General features: G+C 43.2%; 1 protein-coding gene across 1 annotated transcript in view; it reads right to left on the bottom strand.

The window, feature by feature from the left end:
- The window catches only part of LOC126335969 (uncharacterized), a 301,475-nt gene that overhangs the window by 48,128 nt on the left and 225,384 nt on the right, over window positions 1-27,963 (bottom strand). The window contains exons 7-8 of the mRNA XM_049999446.1: window positions 15,751-15,876; window positions 2,098-2,246 (exon numbers count right to left, since the gene is read on the bottom strand). Coding sequence (XP_049855403.1) covers window positions 2,098-2,246; window positions 15,751-15,876 — 275 coding nt within the window. The remainder of the gene's footprint in view (window positions 1-2,097; window positions 2,247-15,750; window positions 15,877-27,963) is intronic.

The raw sequence follows: 27,963 nt of genomic DNA, 5'->3' as shown, positions 1-27,963 counted from the left end.
CACACACTCGTTGGGCATTTTGATCACAATCAACACGATATCGACCTTTTCCACAATTGGTAAACGGTCAATTTTAACACGGGTAATGTATCACGAAGCAAATACCGTCCGCACTGGCGGAATGTTACGAGATACCACGTACTTATACGTTTGTGACTATTACAGCTCCATCTTTCACAAAACGAAAATAATTGTCCAACTAAAACATTCTTATTTCTTTACGTACTACACGAATTTGTAATAAAAAATGTGGGTTACTATTTTTAAAAAAAGGCAGTTGATATCCGTTTGACCTATGGCAGCGCCATCTAGCGGGTCAACCATAGCTAGACGAGTTTCGTTCTTTGTAGTTTTTTCGTTTGATGCTTATTTCGCGATATATTTGGCGCTGTCACCATCAATGGACCACCATGTATACATACAGGGTGTTACAAAAAGGTACGGCCAAACTTTCAGGAAACATTCCTCACACACAAATAAAGAAAAGATGTTATGTGGACATGTGTCCGGAAACGCTTAATTTCCACGATAGAGCTCATTTTAGTTTCGTCAGTATGTACTGTTCTTCCTCGATTCACCGCCAGTTGGCCCAATTGAAGGAAGGTAATGTTGACCTCGGTGCTTGTGTTGACATGAGACTAATTGCTCTACAGTACTAGCATCAAGCACATCAGTACGTAGCATCAACAGCTTAGTGTTCATCACGAACGTGGTTTTGCAGTCAGTGCAATGTTTACAAATGCGGAGTTGGCAATTGTCCATTTGATGTATGGATTAGCACGGGGCAATAGCTGTGGCGCGGTACGTTTGTATCGAGACAGATTTCCAGAACGAAGGTGTCCCGACAGGAAGACGTTCGAAGCAAGTGATCGGCGTCTTAGGGAGCACGGAACATTCCAGCCTATGACTCGCGACTGGGGAAGACCTAGAACGACGAGGACACGTGCAATGGACGAGGCAATTCTTCGTGCAGTTGACGATAACCCTAATGTCAGCGTCAGAGAAGTTGCTGCTGTACAAGGTAACGTTGACCACGTCACTGTATGGAGAGTGCTACGGGAGAACCAGTTGTTTCCGTACCATGTACAGCGTGTGCAGGCACTATCAGCACCTGATTGGCCTCCTCGGGTACACTTCTGCGAATGGTTCATCCAACAATGTGTCAATCCTCATTTCAGTGCAAATGTTCTCTTTACGGATGAGGCTTCATTCCAACGTGACAAATTGTAAATTTTCACAATCAACATGTGTGGTCTGACGAGAATCCTCACGCAATTGTGCAATCACGTCATCAACACAAATTTTCTGTGAACGTTTGGGCAGGCATTGTTGGTGATGTCTTGATTGGGCCCCATGTTCTTCCACCTACGCTCACTGCAGCACGTTATCATGATTTCATACGGGATACTCTACCTGTGCTGCTAGAATATGTGCCTTTACAAGTACGACACAACATGTGGTTCATGCACGATGGAGCTCCTGCACATTTCAGTCGAAGTTTTTGTACGCTTCTCAACAACAGATTCGGTGACCGATGGATTGGTAGAGGCGGACCAATTCCATGGCCTCGACGCTCTCCTGACCTCAACCCTCTTGACTTTCATTTCTGGGGGCATTTGAAAGCTCTTGTCTACGCAACCCCGGTACCAAATGTAGACACTCTTCGTGCTCGTATTGTGGACGGCTGTGATACAATACGCCATTCTCCAGGGCTGCATAAGCGATTCAGGGATTCCATGCGACGGAGGATGGATTCATGTATCCTCGCTAACGGAGGACATTTTGAACATTTCCTGTAACAAAGTGTTTGAAGTCACGCTGGTACGTTCTGTTGCTGTGTGTTTCCATTCCATTATTAATGTGATTTGAAGAGAAGTAATAAAATAAGCTCTAGCATGGAAAGTAAGCGTTTCCGGACACAAGTCCACATAACATATTTTCTTTCTTTGTGTGTGAGGAATGTTTCCTGAAAGTTTGGCCGTACCTTTTTGTAACACCCTGTATATACAGAATGCATAAGGAGCGAGTTAATTTGGACTGCGTAGTAAATGTGGTTGGTTTTCGGTACTTTGGGAGGCAGTGCGGGCAGGCTCTCACCTTGTCCGCGCAGCGCGGAATGTCCTCCTCGTCGAGCAGCACGTGTAAGCCGCCCGCGACTCGCAGGAAGGCGGCCAGCTGGCGCACAACCGCGACGTGGCCGTCGCTCGCGTGCCTGTACACCAGCAGCACCGTCGTAGCGGCCTGTCCTGCAACACCGACCAGTCGGCACATGTCTACAGCACACACTACGCACTAGGGGCAGCTCCGCACCGGCGTCCTAGTGTCGAAAGCGATCCGCCGGACATTGCCGTTTTAACAGCTTAGATTAGACCGATCCTAATGGAATTCTGAAGTGTTCGCCGACAAGTGCAGAAATCGATTACTGTACTGTCGGATTTCGGAGAGCTTACTTTACACAGTGGAAAAAATAATCACCCCGGTGCTAACATTTTCCTACACCTGTTAGTAGGAGCCGAATTAACGGCAACTCAGTTGTAAAAGCTTAGGCTATGGAGACCACTGGCGGACAAATGTGACACTGTAGAACACTAGCTACGGAAGAGCTTGTGACGTCTCCTGGCAATACATTTACAAAATCGTTGTAATATACAATAAAAATAAACATTTATATGTATTATTGTTATTATGTCATTACTATATGAATGGTTGTAGATTATGTATAAAAGGAACTAACAATTTTTCATTTTTATGTTTGTGTCTTGAAAGGAGGATATAAGATGAATATCGACAAAAGCAAAACGAGGATAATGGAATGTAGTCGAATTAAGTCGGGTGATGCTGAGGGAATTAGATTAGGAAATGGGACACTTAAAGTAGTAAAGGAGTTTTTCTATTTGGGGAGCAAAATAACTGATGATGGTCGAAGTAGAGAAGATATAAAATGAAGACTGGCAATGGCAAGGAAAGCATTCCGCCGGCCGCGGTGGCCGTGCAGTTCTAGGCGCTGCTGTCCGGAACCGCGGGACTGCTACGGTCGCAGGTTCGAATCCTACCTCGGGCATGGATGTGTGTGATGTCCTTAGGTTAGTTAGGTTTAAGTAGTTCTAAGTTCTAGGGGACTGATGACCATAGATGTTAAGTCCCATAGGGCTCCGAGCGATTTGATTTTTTTTAAAGCGTTTCTGAAGAAGAGAAATTTGTTAAAATCGAGTATAGATTTAAGTGTCAGGAAGTCGTTTCTGAGAGTATTCGTATGGAGTGTAGCCATGTATGGAAGTGAAACATGGAAGATTTATCGTTTGGACAGGAAGAGAATAGAAGCTTTCGAAATGTGGTGCTACAGAGGAATGCTGAAGAGTATATGGGTAGATCACATAACTAATGAGGAGATATTGAATAGAATTGGGGAGAAGAGGGGTTTGTGGCACAACTTGACGAGAAGAAGGGACCGGTTGGTAGGACATGTTCTGAGGCACCAAGGGATCACAAATTTAGCATTGGAGGTCAGCGTGGAGGGTAAAAATCGTAGAGGGGGACCAAGAGATGAATACACTTAGCAGATTCAGGAGGATGTAGGTTGCAGTAGGTACTGGGAGATGAAGAGGTTTGCACAGGATAGGGTAGCATGGAGAGCTGATTCAAACCAATCTCAGGACTGAAGACCACAACAACAACAACAACATGTTTGTGTAATAATTACATATCTGTATTTCACAATTAACGTCTGTGGTCGGTGAATGTATGTATGGAAGCAGACAATGATAATTAAAAATAATTACAAAGATGCATATTAAATTGCCTATAAATAGTGGAGGTTAAAACATTACTGTCTCTGTCTTCTTGCGGCCGTTAAAAGTGCAAGAGCCTGTGACGCTCGCTTGGATGCTTAGGTAACCTTCGTTTGTCTTTTCATCCTGAAAGACGCCATTGGAGGCTGATATTTATAAAAGGTGTGTACTTTCAAATTATGTTGATTTTTTAGATATAGAAATTGTTAAAATTATTACCTCTCATAATTTATTGCTAGCTTGCCCAAGATTTCATTCAACGTTCTCAGCTGTTTTCAGCATATTAGGAAGTTTTCATGACGCAGGGCCATGCAGCTGGCGCGGCAAATTCAAATTAAATTGAATGAAAGCAGTTTTCCCGCAATATAGCGGGCAGGTAACAGTACATTAAAATTATCTCTTTCAGCTAACTGGAGACTTCAGGGGGAAATTGTGGATTTTATTATGTCATTTTCAGGTGGATATGGGCAGCTGCTATTATATTATCATTAACGTAAATAATTCATGAGTGATAAAATTTTACTTGAGTGTGATCAAAGACTGCTATGCAAAATCTGTTCTGGCTGATAACATAAAAATCAAATTTAATTTTTTTCAGTTTCATGCTCTTATGTTAGTCGTGGCAGTTAATAGTGTTCGTATATTTAAAAATATCCACTGCAACTTTTACGTTTAGTGAACATAACATACTGTAACTTCCGTACATGTAATAAGAGTAATTTTCAGTACTTTCAAGAAATGAGCGTACCGAAGGGCATTTTTTCCCCATAATTAGTTACAGTAGACAACATTCCATTGGAACTACTGACGGCCTTGGGAGAGCCAGCCCTGACAAAACTCTACCATCTGGTGAGCAAGATGTATGAGACAGGCGAAATACCCTCAGACTTCAAGAAGAATATAATAATTTCAATCCCAAAGTAAGCAGGTGTTGACAGATGTGAAAATTACCGAACTATCAGTTTAATAAGTCACAGCTGCAAAATACTAACGCGAATTCTTTACAGACGAATGGAAAAACTAGTAGAAGCCGACCTCGGTGAAGATCAGTTTGGATTCCGTAGAAATGTTGGAACACGTGAGGCAATACTGTCCCTACGACTTATCTTAGAAGCTAGATTAAGGAAGGGCAAACCTACGTTTCTAGTATTTGTAGACTTAGAGAAAGCTTTTGACAATGTTGATTGGAATACTCTCTTCAAAATTCTGAAGGTAGCAGGGGTAAAATACAGAGAGCGAAAGGCTATTTACAATTTGTACAGAAACCAGATGGCAGTTATAAGAGTCGAGGGACATGAAAGGGAAGCAGTGGTTGGGAAGGGAGTGAGACAGGGTTGTAGTCTCTCCTCGATGTCATTCAATCTGTATATTGAGCAAGCAGTGAAGGAAACAAAAAAGTTCGGAATTGGTATTAAAATCCATGGAGGAGAAATAAAAATGTTGAGGTTCGCCGATGACATCGTAATTCTGTCAGAGACAGCATAGGAGTTGGCAGAGCAGTTGAACGGAATGGATATAAGATGAACATCAACAAAAGCAAAACGAGGATAGTAAAGGAGTTTTGCTACTTGGGGAGCAAAATAACTGATGATGGTCGAAGTAGAGAGGATGTAAAATGTAGACTGGCAATGGCAAGGAAACTCATTTCTGAAGAAGAGAAATTTATTAACATCGAGTATAGATTTAAGTGTCAGGAAGTCATTTCTGAAAGTTTTTGTATGGAGTGTAGCCATGTATGGAAGTGAAACGTGGACGATAACTAGTTTGGACAAGAAGAGAATAGAAGCTTTCGAAATGTGGTGCTACAGAAGAATGCTGAAGATTAGATGGGTAGATCACATAACTGATGAAGAAGTATTGAATAGGATTGGGGAGAAGAGAAGTTTGTGGCACAACTTGACCAGAAGAAGGGATCGGTTGATAGGACATGTTCTGAGGCATCAAGGGATCAGCAATTTAGTATTAGAGGGCAGCGTGGAGGGTAAAAATCGTAGAGGGAGACCAAGAGATGACTACACTAAGCAGATTCAAAAGGATGTAGGTTGCAGTGGGTACTGGGAGATGAAGAGGTTTGCACAGGATAGGGTAGCATGGAGAGCTGCATCAAACCAGTCTCAGGACTGAAGACCACAACAACAACAACAATTAGTTACAGTAATGATGCCATGTTCTATATCTAACAAGCCATATCAGTGTTATATAAAAATAGTTTGCAAATTAAAGATTGTACGTCCACAGCAGGAAATCTTTCAGTGTTGTGCGTATTCCCACATAATAGGTCAAAGTGCATGAAGGTAAAATATTTTCAACTGCAGAAAATAATAGTGAGACTCCTATTTTATCTGTCATGCTCACAACAATAAGCAATATAAAATGATTAAAATTTTATGCGATATAAACTGCATATAAAGTAAAAAGGGTTCGCCGTGGGGATTACGCGACAAGCTATGAGGAGAGAACTCATGGCAAGAAAGCGTGGAATAATGGATGGCTGGGATCCTACTGGTGTAGCAGTTGAGCATTTACAGAAATACACCCTTCGCTATCACAGAGTCCAAGGTGCTTCATAATCATTGTTGCAGGCCTGAGGTTCAAATCGCGGCTGTTGTAAGAAATATCTGCACGTACTGGTCTTACCCCGTCCCCTTAACCACACAGGTTGGTAAGACGAGTACACCCACACTGTTAATCGTTCAGTCGAAGAAGATCCGGCGCGGTGGCCGAGGTGGTTAACTGTTTCAGCAGAAGCCGGAAGATGGTGTATCAGTTAGGAAGATAAAATTGTTTCTGCTCGCTGCCGAACTTTGGAATCAGTGCTGTGTGCTAGTACGCCGACAACCGCCAGTCTCCAGATACAAGTCAGTGTGTTAGGTTTTCTGTAAACTGCACGTCACATTCACCTTCCTCCTGACCAACACGTCAAGGAAGCGAAGACAGCCACCCCTAGGTTATATGGCTCCGAAAGGTCCACAAGGTTCCTCTTCGATTTTGAGTGACGTTAGTCCGTCAACATATCGTGTAGAAAAACACCTCGCTACTCTGCTGAGCGCTGTAGAAAGTCGATGGGAGCACCACTTTAACAACTCGGCGGATTTCTTACGGCGATTACAGGGAATTCGATTGAATGAATTTAATATTATAGTAAGTTTTGATGTGGTCTCTCTCTTCACTCGCCTATCTCTGTTCAGTTATGGTTGATTGAGGTTAGGTTCACTGCTGAATTAACGAACCTATTTCGACATTTGTTGACTTCCACTTAATTTTTATTCGATGACCAATACTACCAGCAGACAGACGCAGTTGTCATGGAAGACCATTGTTACTTATTATTGCCAATTTGTTTATGGAACATTTCGAGGAACTCCCCTTGGAGTCACTTTCCTTGAAACCTGCGTGTTTTTTCCAGATATGTAGAAGACACTTTTGTTGTTTCTCCTCATGGCACTGAGTATTTGAACGACTTTTTAGAAAACCTGAATCCAGTTCACCCATATATTTGTTTCACAATGGAGGTGGAAAAAGATGGCTGTTTTCGCTTCCTTGATGTATTTTGGGACATGTAGTTTATAGGAAATCTACTCACACTACTTGTATCTGCAAGCTGATAGTTGTCACCATCCGGCTCAGCGTGAAGGGGTACTTCGTACCTTGGTTCATTGGGCCCATGTCATCTCGGACCGTGTCAAGTTTTCAGCTGAGTTAGTCCAGCTCTAAGTCACCTTTCGTCAGAATCGTTATAGTGAAATACAGACCAGACGTGCGTTGCGCAATCGGTCGAGTGTGCACAGCGCAAGTGATGATGATAAACCGAGGTGGTACCAAAGTCTGCGGCCTCTTCGTCTTACGCTGGGGACGTTTCGAATAGGATTGGTCTATTTTGCGGAAATATAATGTGAAGTGTCGTTTTTGAGCACAATCTAAGATCAGGGTCCTTTTAGGTTCCATAAAGGACGATCTTCGTTTGCATAAGGCCGTATTATTTGCAGTTGTGGCATGTCAAATATTGGTCAAACTATCAGGACTGTGGAGGACCGATGTACTTAGCATAAGCGACAGACACGCTTACAACAGCCGAGCAAATCCGCCATGCAGAACATTGAAATGAAATGGTTCTGAGCACTATGGGACTTAACATCTGAGGTCATCAGTCCCCCAGAACTTAGAACTACTTAAACCTAACTAACCTAAGGACATCACACACATCCATGCCCGAGGCAGGATTCGAACCTGCGACCGTAGCGGTCACGCGGTTACAGACTGTAGCGCCTACAACCGCACAGCCACTCAGGCCGGCTGCAGAACACTGACTTGGTACCGGTCATCCTCTGGAATATTTATACGGAGATTCTGGAATGCACTTCCAGCTATCGGGATAGTGTTATTAAGGAAGCTGTTGAAATTAAATTAGCAATGGCGCTTTTTGTTTAATTTCTGCATGGAATCTTGCACTCTCCCTTGTCAAAAAACAAAGGGACGGAGTTAATGCTACCTCACTTGCTGATTGTTAGTTTCGCTATCGATAACTTGTGACGCCCGTCATCTTTGGTTTTTAATGGCACTGGTGCTTTCAGCGTGTGTGTGTGTGTATGTTTTATCTTTCCGGAATTTCTCTGAAAACCGAACTATTAAGTTCGCTTGCATATCGCTTACTTGCTGCAGTTTTGCCTTGAAAGTGGCACTGTATGCTTCTGTCGAAATAATGGCGCTTGACGACGGCGTCACCCGGCTGCATTCCCTTAAGTTACTTCAACAAGAAATGAATTGATGTGATACCTCTTAAGAGCGAAATGTGTGCGGTCTACTCTCACAATCTAGTTAACGTCGAGGAAGAATGACACGCTATGCAGACTTATACATTTGTCGTCAACTTAGCAATCCGCCGTTAGTAAAATGGCTCTGAGCACTATGCGACTTAACGTCTGAGGTCATCCGTCGCCTAGAACTTAGAACTAATTAAACCTAACTAACCTAAGGACATCACACACATCCATGCCCGAGGCAGGATTCGAACCTGCGACCGTAGCGGTCGCTCAGTTCCAGAGTGTAGCGCCTAGAACCGCACAGCCACTCCGGCCGGCCCGTCGTTAGTAAAAAGATGTCCAAAAGGTAAGGACAAAAGTGACTTTTGCATTATGTAACATAAGCATGGACCACACATACAGAGAACTGCTACAGTATAGCGCTAAAGATAACTGAAAGAAATACGCCATGCAATGGTAAAAAAAAAAAAAAAAAGAAACCGAACCGGATAAGTGCCATTAGGATTCGCACGCTGAGGGGTCCATAAACTTAATTATGTACATCAACAATAATCTGGTGTGGTTCAGTGGTCCGGTGTGCAAGTCTTTCTATTGGATACCACATCGCCAAATTATGTGTCTTTAAAATACCAGAGTTCTCAAACCGGGAAAAGGGGACCTACAGTTTAACTTGGAATCCGATCCACGTGTTGTTTCTGGCGCCTACTCAAATCGTTGAGAGATGAAGGGTACGTTGAAACGAAGACTGAAAAACTCATGGTCCAACCGGGATTCGATCCTGGTGACTCCGTTTCCAGGCGTGTGCTTTACAGCTTTTCGTTCCTTTTTTTACTTTCTATTGTTGGTTTTTAATTCAAATTTCTTCTCAATTTTGAACTAAATGATAAGGAAAAATTTTCCATTTAGTAATACTGAAAAAGAAATGTAATAATGCATTAACGTTCCTTTTGATGGTTGTGTATTCCTTCAACGTTAAAAAGTAATTTTTCCTTCTTCTGAAATCCTTCATGTCTTTCTTTCTTCTAAAAGTGGTGGCGCAGTGTCTAGCACATTGGACTCGCGACCGGCGATGAGAGAAAACTTAGTGGACGGTGAGAAAACTTAGTAAGAGGTGATGTCACTTTCGAAGCTGTACTGATGTTTGCACGAAAATGTTTTGCAACGGTCACTCACTTTGTTCTTCTGGCGTGCATTAAGGAAACCCACTGCAGCATGTCCACATGCACCAACGACCATCTGGTAGGTGTCGACCTTGCAGGTGAAGGAATGGAGTGCCCTGCTACATGATCTTTTTACTAGCCTTGTGACCAGCATGGAAGCATGTCGACGAGCATGCACTGCCGTCCATGGTGACCACACACTCTATTAGGAACCATGTCCCGACTTTTTAGTGTTCTAGGCGCTTCAGTCCGGAACCGCGCTGCTGTTACGGTCGCAGGTTCGAATCCTGCCTCGGGCACGGATGTGTGTGATGTCCTTAGGTTAGTTAGGTTTAAGTAGTTGTAAGTCTAGGGCACTGATGACCTCAGATGTAAATCCGATGGTGCTCGGTGTCACCTGAACCTCTTTTTTTTTTTTTTTTTTTTTTTTTTTTAAAGGAACACCGTAAGTCGCTGCGACTTCAGGTTAATTATTGTATTTGAATAAAAGTGTCATATCTGTTCATTTCATTCCGTATTTTTTTCAGTTATCTTCTGTACTACACTGTAGTCATTCTTTCTATGTTTTTAGGTAGTGACATCATGCAAAAGTTAATTTGAGTCCTTAATCTTGGCGCACCAGTGTATGAAGCTACTAGTGAACCCTAAACAATGTTATACCAAATTTGTTAATCATTTGTTTCCATTGTATTATTAGTTATTAACAGCGCTCAGCGCTGACGAAGTAGATTCATACAAAAACTGAAAGGCTGCCTCAATATATCCCTCCCGCCCATCACCTCGATATATTTCACATCTATGTCCTGCCATCTTTAACAGGCCTCATCTTCCTGACCAATAACTCCATCTGACATGCTTTCTATTTATTATGTCTCCATCACTTATAAAGTTTCTCCTCGACTCTACACAAGCTACAGAATTTGACGTTTCCCCTTATCGTGCAACATAAGTGCGAGTCTGAAGGATGGGTGTTGCTTATTTTGTGTGTCAGTCATCTTATTGCTCTTTTCGACGAGATTCTTTCGCTGAAAGAAAACACTTTAGTATCTGTGTGAGAAGTAAAATTTTCTAACTGCCCACTGGTTGATGTCTGCAATCTATTCCAAAACCCCTGTATCGATTTCAATCAAATATGGCACAGAAACAGCAGGCCTCGTCAGTATCAGCAGTATGGGATTTATAACACCCTAACTCCAGTAAGGGTGGAAATAGGATAAAAATGTGCTTTTTGTAGCCATTGGCATACAGGTTGTCCGGCCCCTCCCGTCGGAGGTTTGAGTCCTCCCTCTGGCATGGGTGTGTGTGTTGTCCTTAGCTTTAAGTTAGTTTAAGTAGTGTGCAAGTCTAGGGACCGATGACCTCAGCAGTTTGGTCCCTTAGGAATTCCTGTATGATAATCATATTGTGTAGGAACACTTTTGGCTGCCTGATAGATCTGCTTTTTAGGGCAGCCTACAAGACAGGAGGAAGAAACTGTTTTCCGGTCCCCACTTGCATGCTGCCTTGCGCGACAGGCATGTTTTGCTGGAATAGTATCAGCCTGTCTTATCGATCTGCTTTGCTCAGCAGCCTATACATGAGGGTCAAGAATGGGTTTCTTAGCTCCTGGTGTGTATCCAACCCTCCATGAGAGGTGTAGAGTGTTGGAGTACAATCAACCTGGATGGAGGGATGGACAGAGGGAAAGGGAGGCAGGAGAGGATGGACAGAGAGAAGATGGAAGGACGGCACAGACAGAGACAAGAGAAGGAGGTCTCAGAGAGGGGGAGGAGACAGAGAGTGTGGAGCAGGAGACAGTGGATACCACAGAGAGGGGACAGACGAGATGAACAGAGAGAAATGGATGAGGAGAGGATGGCCAGATGAGGGGAGAGGAGAAGAAGATTAAAAAAAGGGGAGGAGGGGATAGAGCAGAGGGGTAATGAGGAGATGGACAGATGAAGTGAGAGGAGTAGATGGTTTGAGAGGGGAGCGGAGGAGATAGAGGAGTGAGGAGGGGAAGGACAGAAAGATGCGAGGAGGAGATGGTGAGAAAGAGGGACAGGAGGAGATAGACAGAAAGAGGGAGGAGGAGAAGATGAAGAGACAGAGGGAGTGCGGAGAAGAAGATAGTGTTGGGAGGATGAGGTGGACAGAGTGACAGTGGAAGAGACGGATACGAGCAGGGGGTAGATGTGAGCAATAATGTGTTGAATTTACATGCAGGCGAAGCTACAGGAAATAGGCTAGTAAAATTCGTAAAGCACAGTTATAGCAAGTTCAAGCATATGATAATAATTACTTAGCGCATACTTTATGTTAAAATTTTATGGAAACCTAATGAAAAGGTTTTTGTAGCCTCTAACAGCCACTGTCCACCATGACCGCTAGAATGCCCACTTGTGGGTGGTGGTTCCAACTCGTTTGGCTCCCAACTGAGCTTGGATGACAACTAAGGGTATGTCATTCCATGAGGCTTTAACTCTGTGCCAAAGTTGATCAGTTTGTGTAGTGATGGCGTGCTAGTCTGACAGCAACTCATGATCAGATGTTTCTAGTAGGTGACAGATCTGTAGAAACTGGTGGCCAAGATAACAGTTTAACCCCTCTGTACTGAGGCATGTAAATACAGCACAAGCAACACGAGCTCTCACATTGTCTTCTTAAAAGACAACTTTATGGAGACCTCGAAGATAGGGCACACCTACCAACATGAAAACGCCAGAAATGTAAAGGCTGCCCTCCAAAATACCAGGTATGCGAACCAAACGTTATGGTATTGTGTAACCAATAGCACGCTGTAGTGCCAATCAAGTGCAGAGACCTTATAGAGAAGACAACTGCAACCTGGAAACGTTCGTTTCCTAGGGTATGTCTACCATGATACTATAGAGAAAACGAAAACTAGCCTCTGTGTAGTGCTGCCATTGGGAGCCAAAGTGTAAAACTGTCGGTGCAACTCAGCCTCCCAACGCCCCCCCCCCTTCCCCCCCCCCCCCCCCCTGATAGCACGTCCAAGGAAGCCTCAACAACGTCGCTGTGTTGACTGTCCGTGGAACTGCACACGTTGTCAGACTGTGCATGCTGCCTGTGCCTTGCTGCAAAACAAGTTCATTTCCTTACTCATTGTATTTGACGTGGCTGTTCAATCCTGCACGGCTGAGCGAGGAATATATTGATCCTATCAGGTCTAGTCCAGTGGTGCCACTGAGAAACTGCATGCCATTGAGGAATGCCCTCCGCAATCCATCGATTCCACTTTAGCATGACAGTCATGGGGTTCCGGCCTATGTGAGCAAAAGTGTCGGTGAACGATAAACCACACTATCTTCAGGACAACATGTGACCACTGCCAGATTCTGAAACTTGGGTGTCACATGTTTGACTTCTTTAGACGAACGATAACAGGATCTTGTCGCAAATGTGACTTCAAATATTTTCTCGTAAGCAATCGGCGCACGGGACAAGTTAGTTAACGTTGACGTGGGGCTCTACGACTTTTGTGACGTCACTTTCTGTTACTTCTCGTTGAGGAGCCATTTCGTAAGGTGAAACACAAAATAATTTCTGCTATATATCGGCAACGTGCGACATGAAGTAAAACCAATAGGAATGAAGAACGCTCCCTACGTCACAGCCAGTAAGTAAGATGCCAGACACTATTTGTCGGGTTCAGTAGAAGCCTATATTCGGTGGGTTTTACATAATATGTTACACCCTATGAGTATATGCTGTTTCTAAGTACCAGCACATTGAAGGTGCCGAAAACGAATCGTTATTGGTACGATTTGTCGTAATAAAATGGTGGGAAACGCCGTATTGGCGACTAAAGAATTTTCCTATTTCGTTGCTTTCGCGTTATAACTCGCGTTTTATTAGAGTAAGTCGTTTCAAGGCAAACGACTCATTGAAGATTTATGAATACATGTCGTTCTTGTTAGCATTTGTTGTAACTGAATGTCAACAACATTTCGGCAATTAAAGCTTCAGAAGACTAACACAAAATACGAAGTTGCTAGCAGCTGGGTGTCAGCATAGAGTAGCTGTTTGAGGCATTTACAGAACCGAGGGTGGATATCTAGAGGTTTGCGTCCTGCTGCATATATCTTTTCTTTTTCATCTGTGCATTTTTAAAAGCTTGTGAGAGTTTCCTATGAAATTAATAGAAATGCTTTACGCAATATTTGATGTTACGTAAATATAGGCCTAACTGCACTCTGTGTCAGGAGTGAGTTGGTTCGCTTTGGTAACCTTTTATAGACTTATGTCCTTGCTGAGCGGACATGTATCTTTCATTTTTGTCCTATTACACATTCGTGGACACCACACAGAAGTTTTTATTTTTGTACACCACAGAGAGAATAATATGGCTAGCATTTGGTCAAGAAGGGAGATGTGTGTTTGGAAAGAGCTAACATAGGAATTCTACGCGCATCTGTTTTCGTGAACGAACTGTGTTGTTTGCGGAACAAATTAAGTCAACTGCCACTGGAGAGCGCTGGGAGTGCAAAATCACGTTAACCAGGTCGTCCTGTCTGCCGACAATGTTGTCTCGTGACGCTGAATATCCCGTCTGCGTGCATATCAACGTTAGCTGCCTCGTCCCATGTTCCGAGTAGGGATGGGCAGGCTCGTTCATCCTTGGGAACTAGTTCACTGATATTCGCTCTTTTTTGGGAACCGTTCATTTTTACTCGTTCACCATTCATTTGTGCTTGGTATACGGTTCTTATGAAAAATTGAAAATTAGTATCATAGGTGATTGAAGATGGAAGGTGCCAAGAGGGGGCACTTGCCTCCGCCCTGGAGTACAGAATTTTTATTCATAGCAGAATTCTCACACACTTGTAATTTTCGTGATTCTGCAAAAACTCTCGTTTAGTCAACAGTAGCGTTATGCTTCTGATCGCAGTGAAATAATATAAGGAAGCACAGGAAAAACCGGTCCTGAGTACAGACTGCTCGCCAGTTAATCACGATTTGTTGACAGCTACGAACAGAATAGATAAACATGTAATAATTAGGCAGTGAACAAATAACAAAAAAGCTAATGCAAACAACTACTTCGAAGCAACAGATGACGATTGGTAGGCGACAATGAGCAGTCCAGTACTCGGACCGATTTTTCGTGCGCCACCCTGTACCACTGGAGTAATATTGTAGAAGTTATCGTATTCTCTTTACAAAAAGTGGCACCAGAAACTCGATTATGGAACGTGGACTTCATTCGGTTGTAAGTCGGTCTGCCTCCCATAACAATGAAGATTTTCTTTTACCTTGGATCAAAAAAAAGACGGAAAATGGCCACTCCTGTGAATGTGTAATAAAAAAATCTTGCCTTTTTACAAGTGTTGCTTCTACTGTTTATCGAAATAGTGAAGTCTGATATGCCGTTTTATTACCTGAAAAGATGTACGTATTACATACTACGTAATTTTAAGAATTTACGTAACTATAAAATACATTTTAATTACCGATCATGGTCGCTGAATAGAATACGAACAGAACCAGAAGTTCAGAGTTCAAATAAGGTATGAAACAGGTCTAGAATGGGCATGCGCAGCGAACGAATCGAACAACTCTATACTGAACAAAGTATGAGCAATCGGCCACGCGAAGAAAGGCGAGTCCGGCCAAGCGAGACCGAGACAGATGGGAGCGGGACCGAGGCTGGAACGAGACCGGCCGACGTGCCGTTGCGGGAACGAGACCGACCGTTTCCCGTTCCCGGGAACTATAAGTTGAAAGCCGCGACCGAAGTGAACTATGAAAGACCGTTCCTTAGAATTCGTTCATCACTCGTTCCGTTCATTTTGATGAACCGCTCCTTTGTACCTGTTAGTTCGCGAACGACCCATCTCTAGTGCCGAGGGCTTTATGGAGGATGTAGACGACGTTACTGCTACCTATTCCTGGTGGTTGCAGTAAAATGCTAATCGTTTGCATAGTCACGTGTGTAATACACTTGATGCCAGTTTGACGTCTGCTGCACGCCGCCTTCATGTCGATGCAGTTTTAACGGCCACCAGTGCCTCCTACCGGGGTAGGCGCAGCGCTGCTCACCCTGCTTGTTGGCGGGGTAGTTGTGGGCGCCTCTCCTCCACAGGAACCGTCCCGTCAGCAAGATGGCGGAGGCCATCGCTACCACGCCCACTGCAGCCCACACGTACGATGTGTACACGTTCCTCTCTGCAAAACAACCATCACACATAAAAGGTTATAATGGCTGTACAAACATCAGAAATTATGACGTACCCCACAGAGAGGGGAAAAATCTAAAATTATCGACTAATAAAAACTTCGTGGGTAATTTTTTGGTAAGGCTCCCCTTGTGAATGAGTTCCTCTTTGACATGCTAGCCTAAAATGGGACCAAAATTCGTGCAGCTCGCACGTTTATTTCCACACACTTACGTATATACAGAGGTGAGAAATGCGATGGTATATCTCATAATATAGCGTCGGACCTCCGTCTGTCCCGCATAGTGCAACAGCTCATCGTGAAATGGACTCAACATGAAGTTGGAAGCCCCCTGCAGAAATACTGACCCATGCTGCCTCTATGGCCATCCATAGTAGGACAAGTGTTGCCGGTGCAGGAATTTGTGCACGACCTGACCTCTCGATTATGCCCCATAAACGTTCGATGGGATTCATATCGGACCACCTGGATGGCCCAATAATCCATGAAAGGCTGCATATGGCTCGGCAAACTCTGGCACTTTTTTTTGCGAAGTCTTTGGCGGTTAACTACTAGCATTTCAGTATATCGCGTGTTGGGGGGCATTCTTTTAGAACTTAGGTTTATACTTTTGGTTCTCCTGCAGATGTCATTATCTGGGCTAGATGGGGAATCGCCTAAATTAAGCCAACGCACAGTCAGCTACCTGAGTAGCAGCCTCTGTTGTGTAGTGCACACCTGTCCCATTTACGGGGACCCTACAACTCTCAACCCTAAGGGTCAAGTCTCGGGAGTCACAGCCTAGCTTGTCACAGAAAGTTCTGAGTCTCTGGCTCAATGCCGCTGCTCGACCTGGAACCAGAGGGCCACGTTCTTCGGGGGAAAATGCAACTGATTATGAGCTACGTTGGAACTTCGTGAGCAAGGCTGATGTTCTCATCCCTCTCTGCTAGTCGCTGGAATGATCCAAGTACGACCTGGGAGCCGAGACAACAGGCTTTGTTTGTTGCAACGTGCCCCACAATCTGTACCTGGTTACACCCTGCTCCCTCAACGGCTGCCGGAATAGCTCTTCATTACGCTCAAAGACGCCTCGAACCGTACACTATGAGGGCACCTCGTGTTCCTTCCCATCCCTTGCTGGCATTATTCGCCTTTACATTTGAAATTCCGACTATTAATAGATCCCTTCCCGTTTGCATTCTCTGCCCCTTCATTCAGGGCGCAGCAGGTTTTCCAGCAGGTGGATCGAGTCCCTCTGGTTCAGTTTCTGTCCCAGAGGGAGACAGCACCTGCTGCCTGTTGGTTAGTCGGATGAGTGCAGCATCCTGAGTTCTTCGTGATCTCTGTCATCCCTGAACAGGAGGCCAAGACCCAACGGTGACACATCAGTCTCAATAAAGTGGACGAGTAATGAGGGGGTTTTCTTTTCCCTGCAAGAGAGGCATTGTCCGCAGGAGAGAATAGTACTTTGGGTATCTTTGGTATCTCTGATACACAACTCCTGGTGGTTCTCCCAACTGCCCATCATAACCATTTTCAGTCAGCGATCGGTTCAGCTGGACCAGAGGACACAGTTCATTGCATGCAAACGCAGCTGACTCCATTGTGGAGTCACCACCAGCTTGCACAGTGCCTTTTGACAATTTCAGTCCATGGCTTCATGGGGTCTGCGGCTCACTCGAACCCTACCATTAGCTCTTACCATCTGAAATGTGGACTCATCTGACCAAACCACGGTTTCCTAGGCGTCTACAGTCCATCCGATATGGCCACCAGCCCAGGAGAGGTGGCTGCAGGCTATGTCAAGCTGATAGCAAAGGCACTCGCGTCGGCCGCCTGGTACCATACCCTATGAACGGCTAATTTCGCCGCACTGTCCTAACGGATAGGTTGAGTTGATTGTTGGAGAAACACCATCGCGGTTATAGATAGTATACGATAACCAGTTATAGATGTTGGCCACAGTGTATACAGGTAGCGTTAACCCCCTCAGCATCAGATAATGCCTGAAGATGACGCACTGAAGCACCGAAACTGGTAGCCATACACTAAATGACATGATACAGACGGATGCAGTTGTTTCATTTTATTACGTAAGTGAACGGCCGAAGTGCCCCAGACTTCCAGTCACAAGGACGGACACACAATAACGGATACGTTCGTCGTAAGCCCCACATTACTATTCTGCGGTCATATCACACAGTAAAAGCTGCACGACTTGGGAACCACATGGAGCCCACCATTCATGTCACACAGTGTTGCTTCTCTGTTAGAACTGACAACTCTACTCAAACGCCGCTGCTCTCGGTCGTTAAATGGAGACCGCCGGTCATTGCGTTGTCCGAGGTGAGAGGTAACGCTTGATATCTGGTATTCTCGGCACACTTTTGACACTGTGGTTCTCGGAACATTTAATTGACTTACGATTTACGAAATGGAATGCCCCATGTGACTAGCTCCAACTACCGTTTCGAGTTCAAAGTCTGCAATTCCAGTAGTGCGATTATTATTACATCGGAAACCTTTTTACATGGATCACCTGAATGCAAATGACAGCTCCACCAATGCACTGCCCCTTTATACCTTTTGTAAGTGATACTATTACCATCTGCATATGTGCACATCACCATCTCATGACGTTTGTAACTTCACTGTAAGCCTACTCCCGGCATTTCCTTTCTTTTCGTGTAAAATTACGTGCGTCACATAAATTCATTTCGAAAACGTACGTAAAAGAACTTCACGTAAAATTTAAACATTTTTTCCGTATTGGTTTATCAAAACTCCCGTTGGTGTTATGATGTGTGTAGTAACATTAAATCGTCAATTGTAGGCATAACTTGTAAATATAACCTGTGCTTTTCAGGACCCTGATATATTATGTAATATTATATTGTCGTCTATAAAAGTAAACGTGGTTTCGAGAAACGTTGGCCCCACTATCCTCGTTCATAACCAACAGCTCTCAAGTTTCGTTGTATATTTACGTGAAAAAGGTATATTTTAGAGAAGTTTCGGGAGCTTGCAAAGTTTTTCGTAAACTACGAGTATTTTATATTTGAAGAATAACAAAGAAAAGCTACAACTTCATGTAATGCTACAGATAATGGATGACATGATATGCATGGTAAATGAACCTAGAAACAGAATACAGCAACCACACAAAGACAGAAATACTATACACAAAAACATAAAGTTCACAACAGAAGAAGAACAAGGAAACACACTCAACTTTTTAGACATAACAATAAGAAAAGAATAATAAACACACATTTGACATATACAAAAAAACCACAACAAGTGACATTATCTTAAATGAAACTTCAAACCACCCACAGAACCACAAACAAGCAGCAATCAGATACATGTTAAACAGGCTGAACAGGATCCCCCTAAACACTTCTAAATACCAGAAAGAGTTTGCCATTCTAAAACAAATAGCATTAAAAATGGACACAAAGAAACAAAGGTAGACAAACTAAACAAAAATAAAGGGACATATAATGAAAAAAAACCTAACTAAATCACACTAACTCGTACAACTTTCACTACAACAAAAATGGCATACAATGACCTACCACAACAAATTCACTCATAAAATAGGAAACATATTCAAAAAACAAGGCATAAACATTTGCTTACAAAACAAACAATTCCATACAACAGCACATCCCAAAACTAAAATCAGAACCAGACAGATACCAATAATGTGGTATCTGTCAGTTCAGTTGTAGAGATTGTGAGAAGATATACATTGGAATGACTGGCAGAACATTTGATACAAGACATAAAGAACACATCAGAGCATTCAAATACGGTACAAATCATTCAAAATTTGCGGATCATCTAAAGGAAGGACACCATATACCAAGCAATATTGAAAAAGATATGAATTTCACAAAAATCAATAAACACAGACACCTCCTCCCTTTCCAAGAAAATTTCCATATACAAAAAGCATTATACAAAATAAACAGTTGCTCAATGACCAGGGAAATATGAAATTTTATTAAAATATAAAAGAGCCTTTTCCATCATTCACCCCCTCCACTCTCCCCCATCCCCCCCCCCTAATCCCACCGCATTTAGTTTCATTTTCATTTCACTTCTTTCTCCTCATCTTCGCCTCTAACTCACACTCCATCACACTGATATATACTTATGTCCAATCATTATGGTTTCCCCCACCCATAAAAAATAAAAAAATCGCCATCGCTATTCCTTTTCTACTCTTACACAGTTCATAAATACACAGAAACGTAAATAAATAGAATTACACACATACAATAATCTAATTTTTTTTTAAAATGTTGCATGTCAAAGACAAAGTAGTGGGAAGGTTATGGTGGTAACACTGCAAAACAGAAACAGCAACACATACTTGAAGTACAAATTCAAACAGAATACAGTGCTGTGCATAAAACTGTGTCGTGAGAAATGCGTAGTGCTGCAGAGCATCTGAAAATTAGACCAAAATTATCAATGTCTGCCGGCCGGAGTAGCCGAGCGGTTCTAGGCGCTACAGTCTGGAACCGCGCGACCGCCACGGTCGCAGGTTCGAATCCTGCCCGGGGCATGGATGTGTGTGATGTCCTTAGGTTAGTTAGGATTAAGTAGTTCTAAGTTCTAGGGGGCTGATGACCTCAGAGGTTAAGTCCAATAGTGCTCAGAACCAGCTATATCAATGTCTAACACAGAAAAACAACGATGAGCTAGCAGACGGCATTTCCCGATATACGCAAGAAGTCAGCCGAAAAATCACCGTAAGTACAAATCAAAGTATTCTTAACGAACTGTTTCTCTATCTAAAATGCAAATCAAAATGTAAATAACTTAATTACAGACCACTGATGATGTTATACCTCAATAAAGCGAAACACGTCTGGTGTTAAAATCACGCATTTTTGTAGTTGCAGCGACGGATTGAAAAACCCTCATGAACCCTCGCGAATTATAAAGCAACTACGGACAGTATGGCCACACACATGAAAAATTTAAAGTTATTTGTTTACTATTCTGTAAAATACTGCACCAGGCACAATGCAGCCCCACTGTATTTTATGTTTCGGTGCGGAGAGGTGTTGATTGAGATTCATATGCAGCTGAAAATGGCTGTGACTAGTGTCAAACGATTAGAAGCTGTTGCGAATCGGAGGGTTGGGAGAATTACCAGAAGTTGTGTACCAGTGATACCAAAGATACCCAAAGTACTATCCTCTTCTGTGGACAATGCCTCTCTTCCAGGAAAAACAAAACCCTTCATTACTCGTCCACTTTGCTGTGACTGATGTGTCAGCGTTGGGTCTTGGCGTCCTGTACAGAGGTGACAGAGATCGAGAAGAACTCAGGATGTTGCACCCATCCAACTAACCAATAGGCTGCAGGTTCTGGCTTCCACTGAGACAGAAACTGAACCAGAGGGACTCGATCCACCTACTGGAAAACCTGCTGCGTCCTGAGTGAAGGGGCAGAGAATGCAAAGGGGAAGGGATCTATTAATCGTCGGCATTTCAAACGTATGGCGAATAATGTCATCAAGGGATGGGAAAGAGTAAAGGTGCCCTCATAGTGTACGCTTCGAGGCCTCTTTCACTGTAATGAAGAATCTGTTCCGGCAGCCATTGAGGGGGCAGGGTGCAACCAGATACGGATTGTGGGGCACGTTGGAACAAGCAAAACATGTTGTATGGGCTCCGAAATAGTACTTGGATCATTCCAGCTCCTAGCAGAGAAGGTTGAGAATATCAGCCTTGCTCACGAAGTTTCATGTTAGCATATAGTCAGTTGCATTTTTCCCAGAACAGAACGTGGCTCTATGGTTCTAGGTCGAATAGCGGCATTGAACCAGAGCCTCAGAAGGTTCTGTGACGAACAAGGTTGTGACTTCCTAGACTTGAGCCGTAGGACTGAGAGTTGTAGGGTCCCCCTAAATGGGTCAGATGTGCACTACACATCAGAGGCTGTTACTTAGGTAGCTGACTGTGTGTGGGCTTAATTTAGGCGATTCTCCATTCAGCCCAGATAGTGACAGCAGTAGGAGAACTAAAAGTATAAACCTAAGTTCCAAAAGAATGTCCCCCGCCTCACGAGTGTATTGAAATCCTAGTAGTTAACCGTCAAGGCTTCGCAAAAAAGCTGCCAGAGTTTGCAGAACTCCTGAAAAGCAATGAAGCTCCCATAATACTTGGCCCTGGAAGCTGGTTGAAACCTGAAGTTAGCAGTAGTGAGATTGTAAGTAGGCTGTATAGGTTTATTTATTGGTAACGCCACGTAGCGCTCTGTATGAAAATCACTGGCTGTGCTGTGTGCAGTCTGTGGCTGGTTTGATTGTTGTTGGCTATTGTAGTGTTGGGCAGTTGGCTGTTAACAGTTTCAAGATCTATGGGCAAAATTTAAACGGATACCGAAAGCGTATGGAAATAGGAAATGGGGGTGGTCTATTTCTCCCAGTATACAAGAAACATTCACCGAGACATGAAGTGAAGCTGCATGTGAGATTGTTTGGGCAAGACTCAGTATCAAGGGTGCGCTTAAAATTACAATAGCATCCTACTATCGACTATCAGATGAGACTTGGGACTTAGGGAAAGCAGAAAAGGTGTTGATGGGGCCTAATCAGTTACCATTGGTTGCACAGAAAACAAATACACTTTATTTAAAAAAAAAAACAAAACTCTTATCATTTTTAAAAGATTTTACTACACTGGCGGCTGGAAGCGTTGTTAGAAGAATTGCAAGTTATTGTCGGTTGAAGGCTACAATCAATGTTACACACAATCAACGGCTGGAAGCCTGATTAAGAAGGTTCAAAATTATTCGTCGGCTGAAGGCTAGAAGCAATTGCAAAAATACACGACGGCTGAAGGCCTGAATTACCAATAAGGTGGACAATTACAAGTTAAAAATACCAAAAATCATTTTAACAATCTTAATAACTGTAACAAGTTATCATGACGGCTGAAGGCCTTATCAAGACAGTACTGAAACTATTTGTCGGCTGAAAGTCACAAACAATGTTACAAACAATTAACGGCTGAAGGCCAGCAGCAATTTCTGATTACACAACGGCTGAAGGCCTGAATTACAAGTGAGGAAGGCAGTTACACATTAAAAAATACTAAGATATTTTCTTCTTAACAGTCCAAACGGTAACAAGCTATAGTAACGGCTGAAGGCCTTATTAAGAAAAAAATTGCAAATTATTGGTCGGCTGAAGGTTACAAACAATGTTCCACAGTAGCAACGGCTGAATTCCTGGTTAAGAAGGTTGAAAATTATTAGTGGGGTGAAGGCCACAAGCAAATTCAGAATACACAAGGGCTGAAGGCCTGAATTACAAATAAGGTGGACAATTACACTTGAAAAAACTAAATCCCTTTCTAATAATCTTAAGAACTCGTAACAAGCTATAGTGACAGCTGAAGGGCTCACGAAAACAGGATTGAAAATTATTTATCGGCTGAAGGCCACAAGCAAGGTTACAAACAATATAAGCTGAAGGCCTGATTAAGAAATGATTCAAAATTATTGGGGGCTGAAGGCCACAAGCAATTTTCAGAATACTCAACGGCTGAAGGCCTGAATTAGAAGTAAGGAAGGTTGTTGCATGTTAAAATACTAAAATCTTTTTAAAAAAAATCTTAACGAACTGTAACAGGCTATAGTGATTCCTGCAGGTCTTATTAAGAGAAAATTGAAAATAATTTGTCGGCTGAAGGCCACAAGTAGTGTTACAAACAATTAACGGGCGAAGGCTGGAATTATAAGTGGGGAAGACAATAACATGTTAAAACATTAGAGTAAATTTTTACAATTATGGCAACTTGTCCAAATAAGACGGAGTGAACGACAGACAGTGCTCCCTAGATCGGCCTGAGGAAGGTGACTACAGCTGTGTAAGCGGTGAGACAGGCAGCCAAGACTTGTACTCACGTAAACAGGATGGCAACTCACACTAGGGGGGCTTTAGCGCCGACCGACCGACTAACCATCTAACGTCCGATCACTGGTACAACGATGGAATATTTTGAGGCAAGGGAGAAGAAACAGACAGCACCACGTTTTCAGAAAAACACCCAAGGCCGAAGGAAACGCTCGAACCGAGGTAAACCCCCCCCAAAACATATTCACAGTACAATTCAAGAGGCTGTTGAACTACATGCCGTGTCGGACAGCATCAACACGACGGGAAAAGGTACGCTGCCGGAAAAGTATGCTAACCTCCAGGGAAAGTAACTGGGGCGTAAGGGGCCACAAGGCAGAAAATACCACTGGTTGCACTTCACTAATAAGAATAGCGCTAAATCCAAACTAACATCAAGGAGCAGAAGGCGGCTAATTGCTTCCGCCAACCTGACAGACTCCACTTGTTGCGGTTGGCCTCAGTGACCCTGGGAGTAACAACACGCAAACAACAGCGAGATCTCAAACAGTGGAGGTTTCAGTACTGGACCGGTTCACTCAACTTCAAACGTCCTGGGTTCGGTCGTCGGCTACAGCCCCTCAGTCCGACAGTGCCTGCACGCCGCCAGCAGTCCCGGCCTGCCCGCGTGCTGTGGACCCCCTCGTTGCTCTGTCCGAAGTCTAACTGCCTAACACACACGACGACCTGGAAGACTAGCCGTGGCACCCAAGATAGTACCACAGTACTGGCTATCGGTAACTGCTGCTGCTGCTGCCATTCGCGGAAAAACAATACTAGCAACTCAGTAGCACCATTAACACAAGAGGGAATCGAGACGGCACTACCGCTATTACACGACGTCAAGTTATGAACGGCAAGAGCGCGAGCCGCACTAGGCTCATCAGACTTACATCATGATCTAGCTGACAACTGTAGAGAAAACTTCAATTCACTTGTATATATCTTCCCTAATCGTACTGTGATCGTTGGAGGAGGTTTTAATAATCCAGCAATCAGTTGGGTTAATTATAGTTTTGTCAGTGGTGAGAGTGGCAAGAAATCCTGTGAAAAAGTACTGAATGTCTTCTCTGAAAACTACCGGGAACAGCTAGTTCGGAATCCCAACCATGATGGAAGTGTATTAGATCTAATGGCCTGACCTACAATGACTTCAACTCTTTGAGAAAGTGCACATCGAAACAGCTATTAGTGTCCATGACTTGGTGTGGCAGCGATGATTACAACAGTACAAAGAGCAGGTAAAACAGATAGAAGGTTATAATTATAGGTTTAGTAGGCTAGATAAAAAAGCAGTAGGTCGTATATCAAAGAGGAACTTAAAACTTTAAGCACACGACGGGAGAATGTAAAGGAACTATGCCTCAAGTTTAAAAGAATAGTTGACCAAGCATTGAACAGATAAGAACCCTGTAGAACAGTTCATGATGGGAGAGATCCTCCATGGTGTAAAGTCACGGTAAGGAAACTCCTAAAGAAACAGACTGCTACATATTAGGTATAAAATAAATCATAGGGCTATAGACAGAGGGATGCTGAATGAAGCGCATTTGACAGTCAAGAGAGCTATGCGTGACGCTTTTAATGACTGCCGTAGCAGAATATTGTCAGATGATCTGTCACAGAACCCAAAGCTGTTAGTGGCACCAAAGTAATTGTCCAGTCACTCACGGACAACATAGGAACTGAAATTGAGAGTAGCAAAGCAAAAGCAGAAACGTTTAGCTCTGTTTGTGAATTTAATTCTCGTAGCTCTGAAAAAGTAAGTGTCATATACGTTACTGTCAGAGGCATTGAGAAACAGTTGAAATCGGGAAAAGTGAACAAAACTGCAAGGAATCCCTGTCAGATTTTATGATGAATTTGCGGCTGAGTTTGGCCCCCTGATAACTATAATCTATCGTCGGTCTCTTGAATAAAATAACGTGCCCAGCAGATGGAAAAAACATGGGTCACACGTGTATACAAAAAGGTTATACGAAGTGATCCACGAAACTATCGTCCAATATCCTTGACATCGAATTGTTGTAGAATCTTAGAAAATCTTCTGAGCTCGAATATAATGAGGTATCTTGAACAAAATAACCTCCTTCATGCCAACCAGCATGGATTTTAGAAACATAGATCAGGAGAAACCAACCTCGCACTTTTCTCATATGCTGGCCATGGATAAAGGCAATCAGGTAGATGCTGTATTTCTCGATTTCCGAAAAGCATTTAACTCAGTATCACATCTACGCTTATCTTCAAAAGTTCACTCATATGAGGGATCAAGTAAAATTTGTGACTGGACTGAGGACTTAGAGCATGTTATCTTGGATGAAGAGTCATCGTCAGATGTAGAAGTAATTTCAGTTGTACGCCAAGGAAATGTGATGGGTCCATCTTCACCAAAGGAAAAATAAACATAGTGTCCTATGCAAACAGTATCAGTGAGTCAATGATGGAATCGGCCAACTCATACAAATACCTTGGGTGTAGCACTTTTTAGGGATATGAAGTGGAATGATCACATAGGCTCAGTCGTGGGTAAAGCAGGAAGCAGACCTCAGTTTATTGGCAGAATACTGGGGAAGTGCAATAAGTCTACAAAAAGAGATTGTTTACAAGCCACTCGTGTGATTAAACCTAGAATATTGCTCAAATGTGTGGGACCCGTACCACTTAACTAGCAGCGGATACTGAACTTATACAGACAAGGGCAGCGCGAATGGTCCCAGGTTTTCCTGACCCGCGGACGAGTGTTACAGAGATGTTGAAGGAACTGAACGGGCAGACTCTTGAAGATAGATGGAAACTGTCCCAAGAAAGTCTCCTTTTCAAGAACCGGCTTTAAATGGTGACTGTAGTAATATACTACAATACCCTTCTCCTACATGTCACTCCCATAGGGATCATGCGGAAAACATCAGACGAATTGCAACCCGCACAGAGGCATTTAAACGATCATTCTTCGCGCGCTCCATACGTAAATGGAAGGGAAAGAAATCCTAATAATTGGTACAGTGGAATATAGCCTCTGCCGAACACTTCACAGTCGTTCGCAGAGTATAATGTAAATGTAGAAATTAAATCTGCATAAATTATGGGTCTGGGACTTGAATCTGCAACCTTGCCTTTTGTGGGTAATCCTCTTACTGACAGTGCCTATATCATCGTACACTGACGGAAATGGAAGGTGTTACACCGTGAACGACGAATCCAATATTTATCAAACTTTTTGGAGATGTTCACGACACATCGAATACTCCACGCGGCCTTAAGTCCATTGTAAATGGGCTTCTTCTGTGTTGTCAGCGCTGTGTAGCGCTTTGCCTTGGAATCTCCGACTGCGGTTTCTTTGTAAGAGACTCTGTGGGTGGTTGGACTCGTTGTTGGAAGTTAGTCGCCAGCAGTGATGGAAGTACTGGTGGGCAGTTGGAGGTGAACAACCAGCAGTGATGGGTGTTAAATGTGAGAATTTAGCATTGATACACGGTAGAGGTCTGAAGTGTTAGCGTAGGCTAACGGTCTGTACATGTTCGAATTGGATTTGAATATTATATATCTTTGTACTAGATGTCAACGACGATTTATATTCGTGTTTGAACTGGACGTCACATTATTAAGGTAGAAAGTACATTATTTGGTTTGCAACAAAATCTTTCCTTTGCTTACCACATGCCTATTAGTAGTTAGTGGCTTCAGTAGCTAGAATCTTTTATTTAGCTGGCACTACTGACGACCGCTGTAGTGCAGTAGTTCGCGTAATGAAGATTTTTGTGAGGTAAGTGCTTAATGAAATGTATAGGCTATTACTAAGATTTCTTTTTAGTCAGGGCTATTCTTTTGAATTAATTATTTGAAGTCGAGTTGTAATTTTCTTGAGCAGTCGGATTGCGTTGCGCTAGAATATTGTGGGTCAGTGTTGACATGATAAGAAAAAGTAAAGAGAAACTAGGCTCAGTATGTTCAATTTTAGTCAGCTGTTTCAGAATCAAATAACGTAGAAGTTTCATCTTCTCAGTCATTCTGCAATTTAAGTACAGACACACTCATTTACATAAAGAAGTTTCACCATGAAACTTCCTGGCAGATTAAAACTGTGTGCCCGACCGAGACTCGAACTCGGGACCTTTGCCTTTCGCGGGCAAGTGCTCGACCATCTGAGCTACCGAAGGATGACTCACGCC

This window comes from Schistocerca gregaria, chromosome 2, assembly GCF_023897955.1.
Source record: "Schistocerca gregaria isolate iqSchGreg1 chromosome 2, iqSchGreg1.2, whole genome shotgun sequence".
In the NCBI taxonomy this organism is placed as follows: domain Eukaryota; kingdom Metazoa; phylum Arthropoda; class Insecta; order Orthoptera; family Acrididae; genus Schistocerca; species Schistocerca gregaria.
The sequence above is the reverse complement of the archived record's forward strand: the minus strand, read 5'-3'. Positions and strand labels throughout refer to the sequence as shown.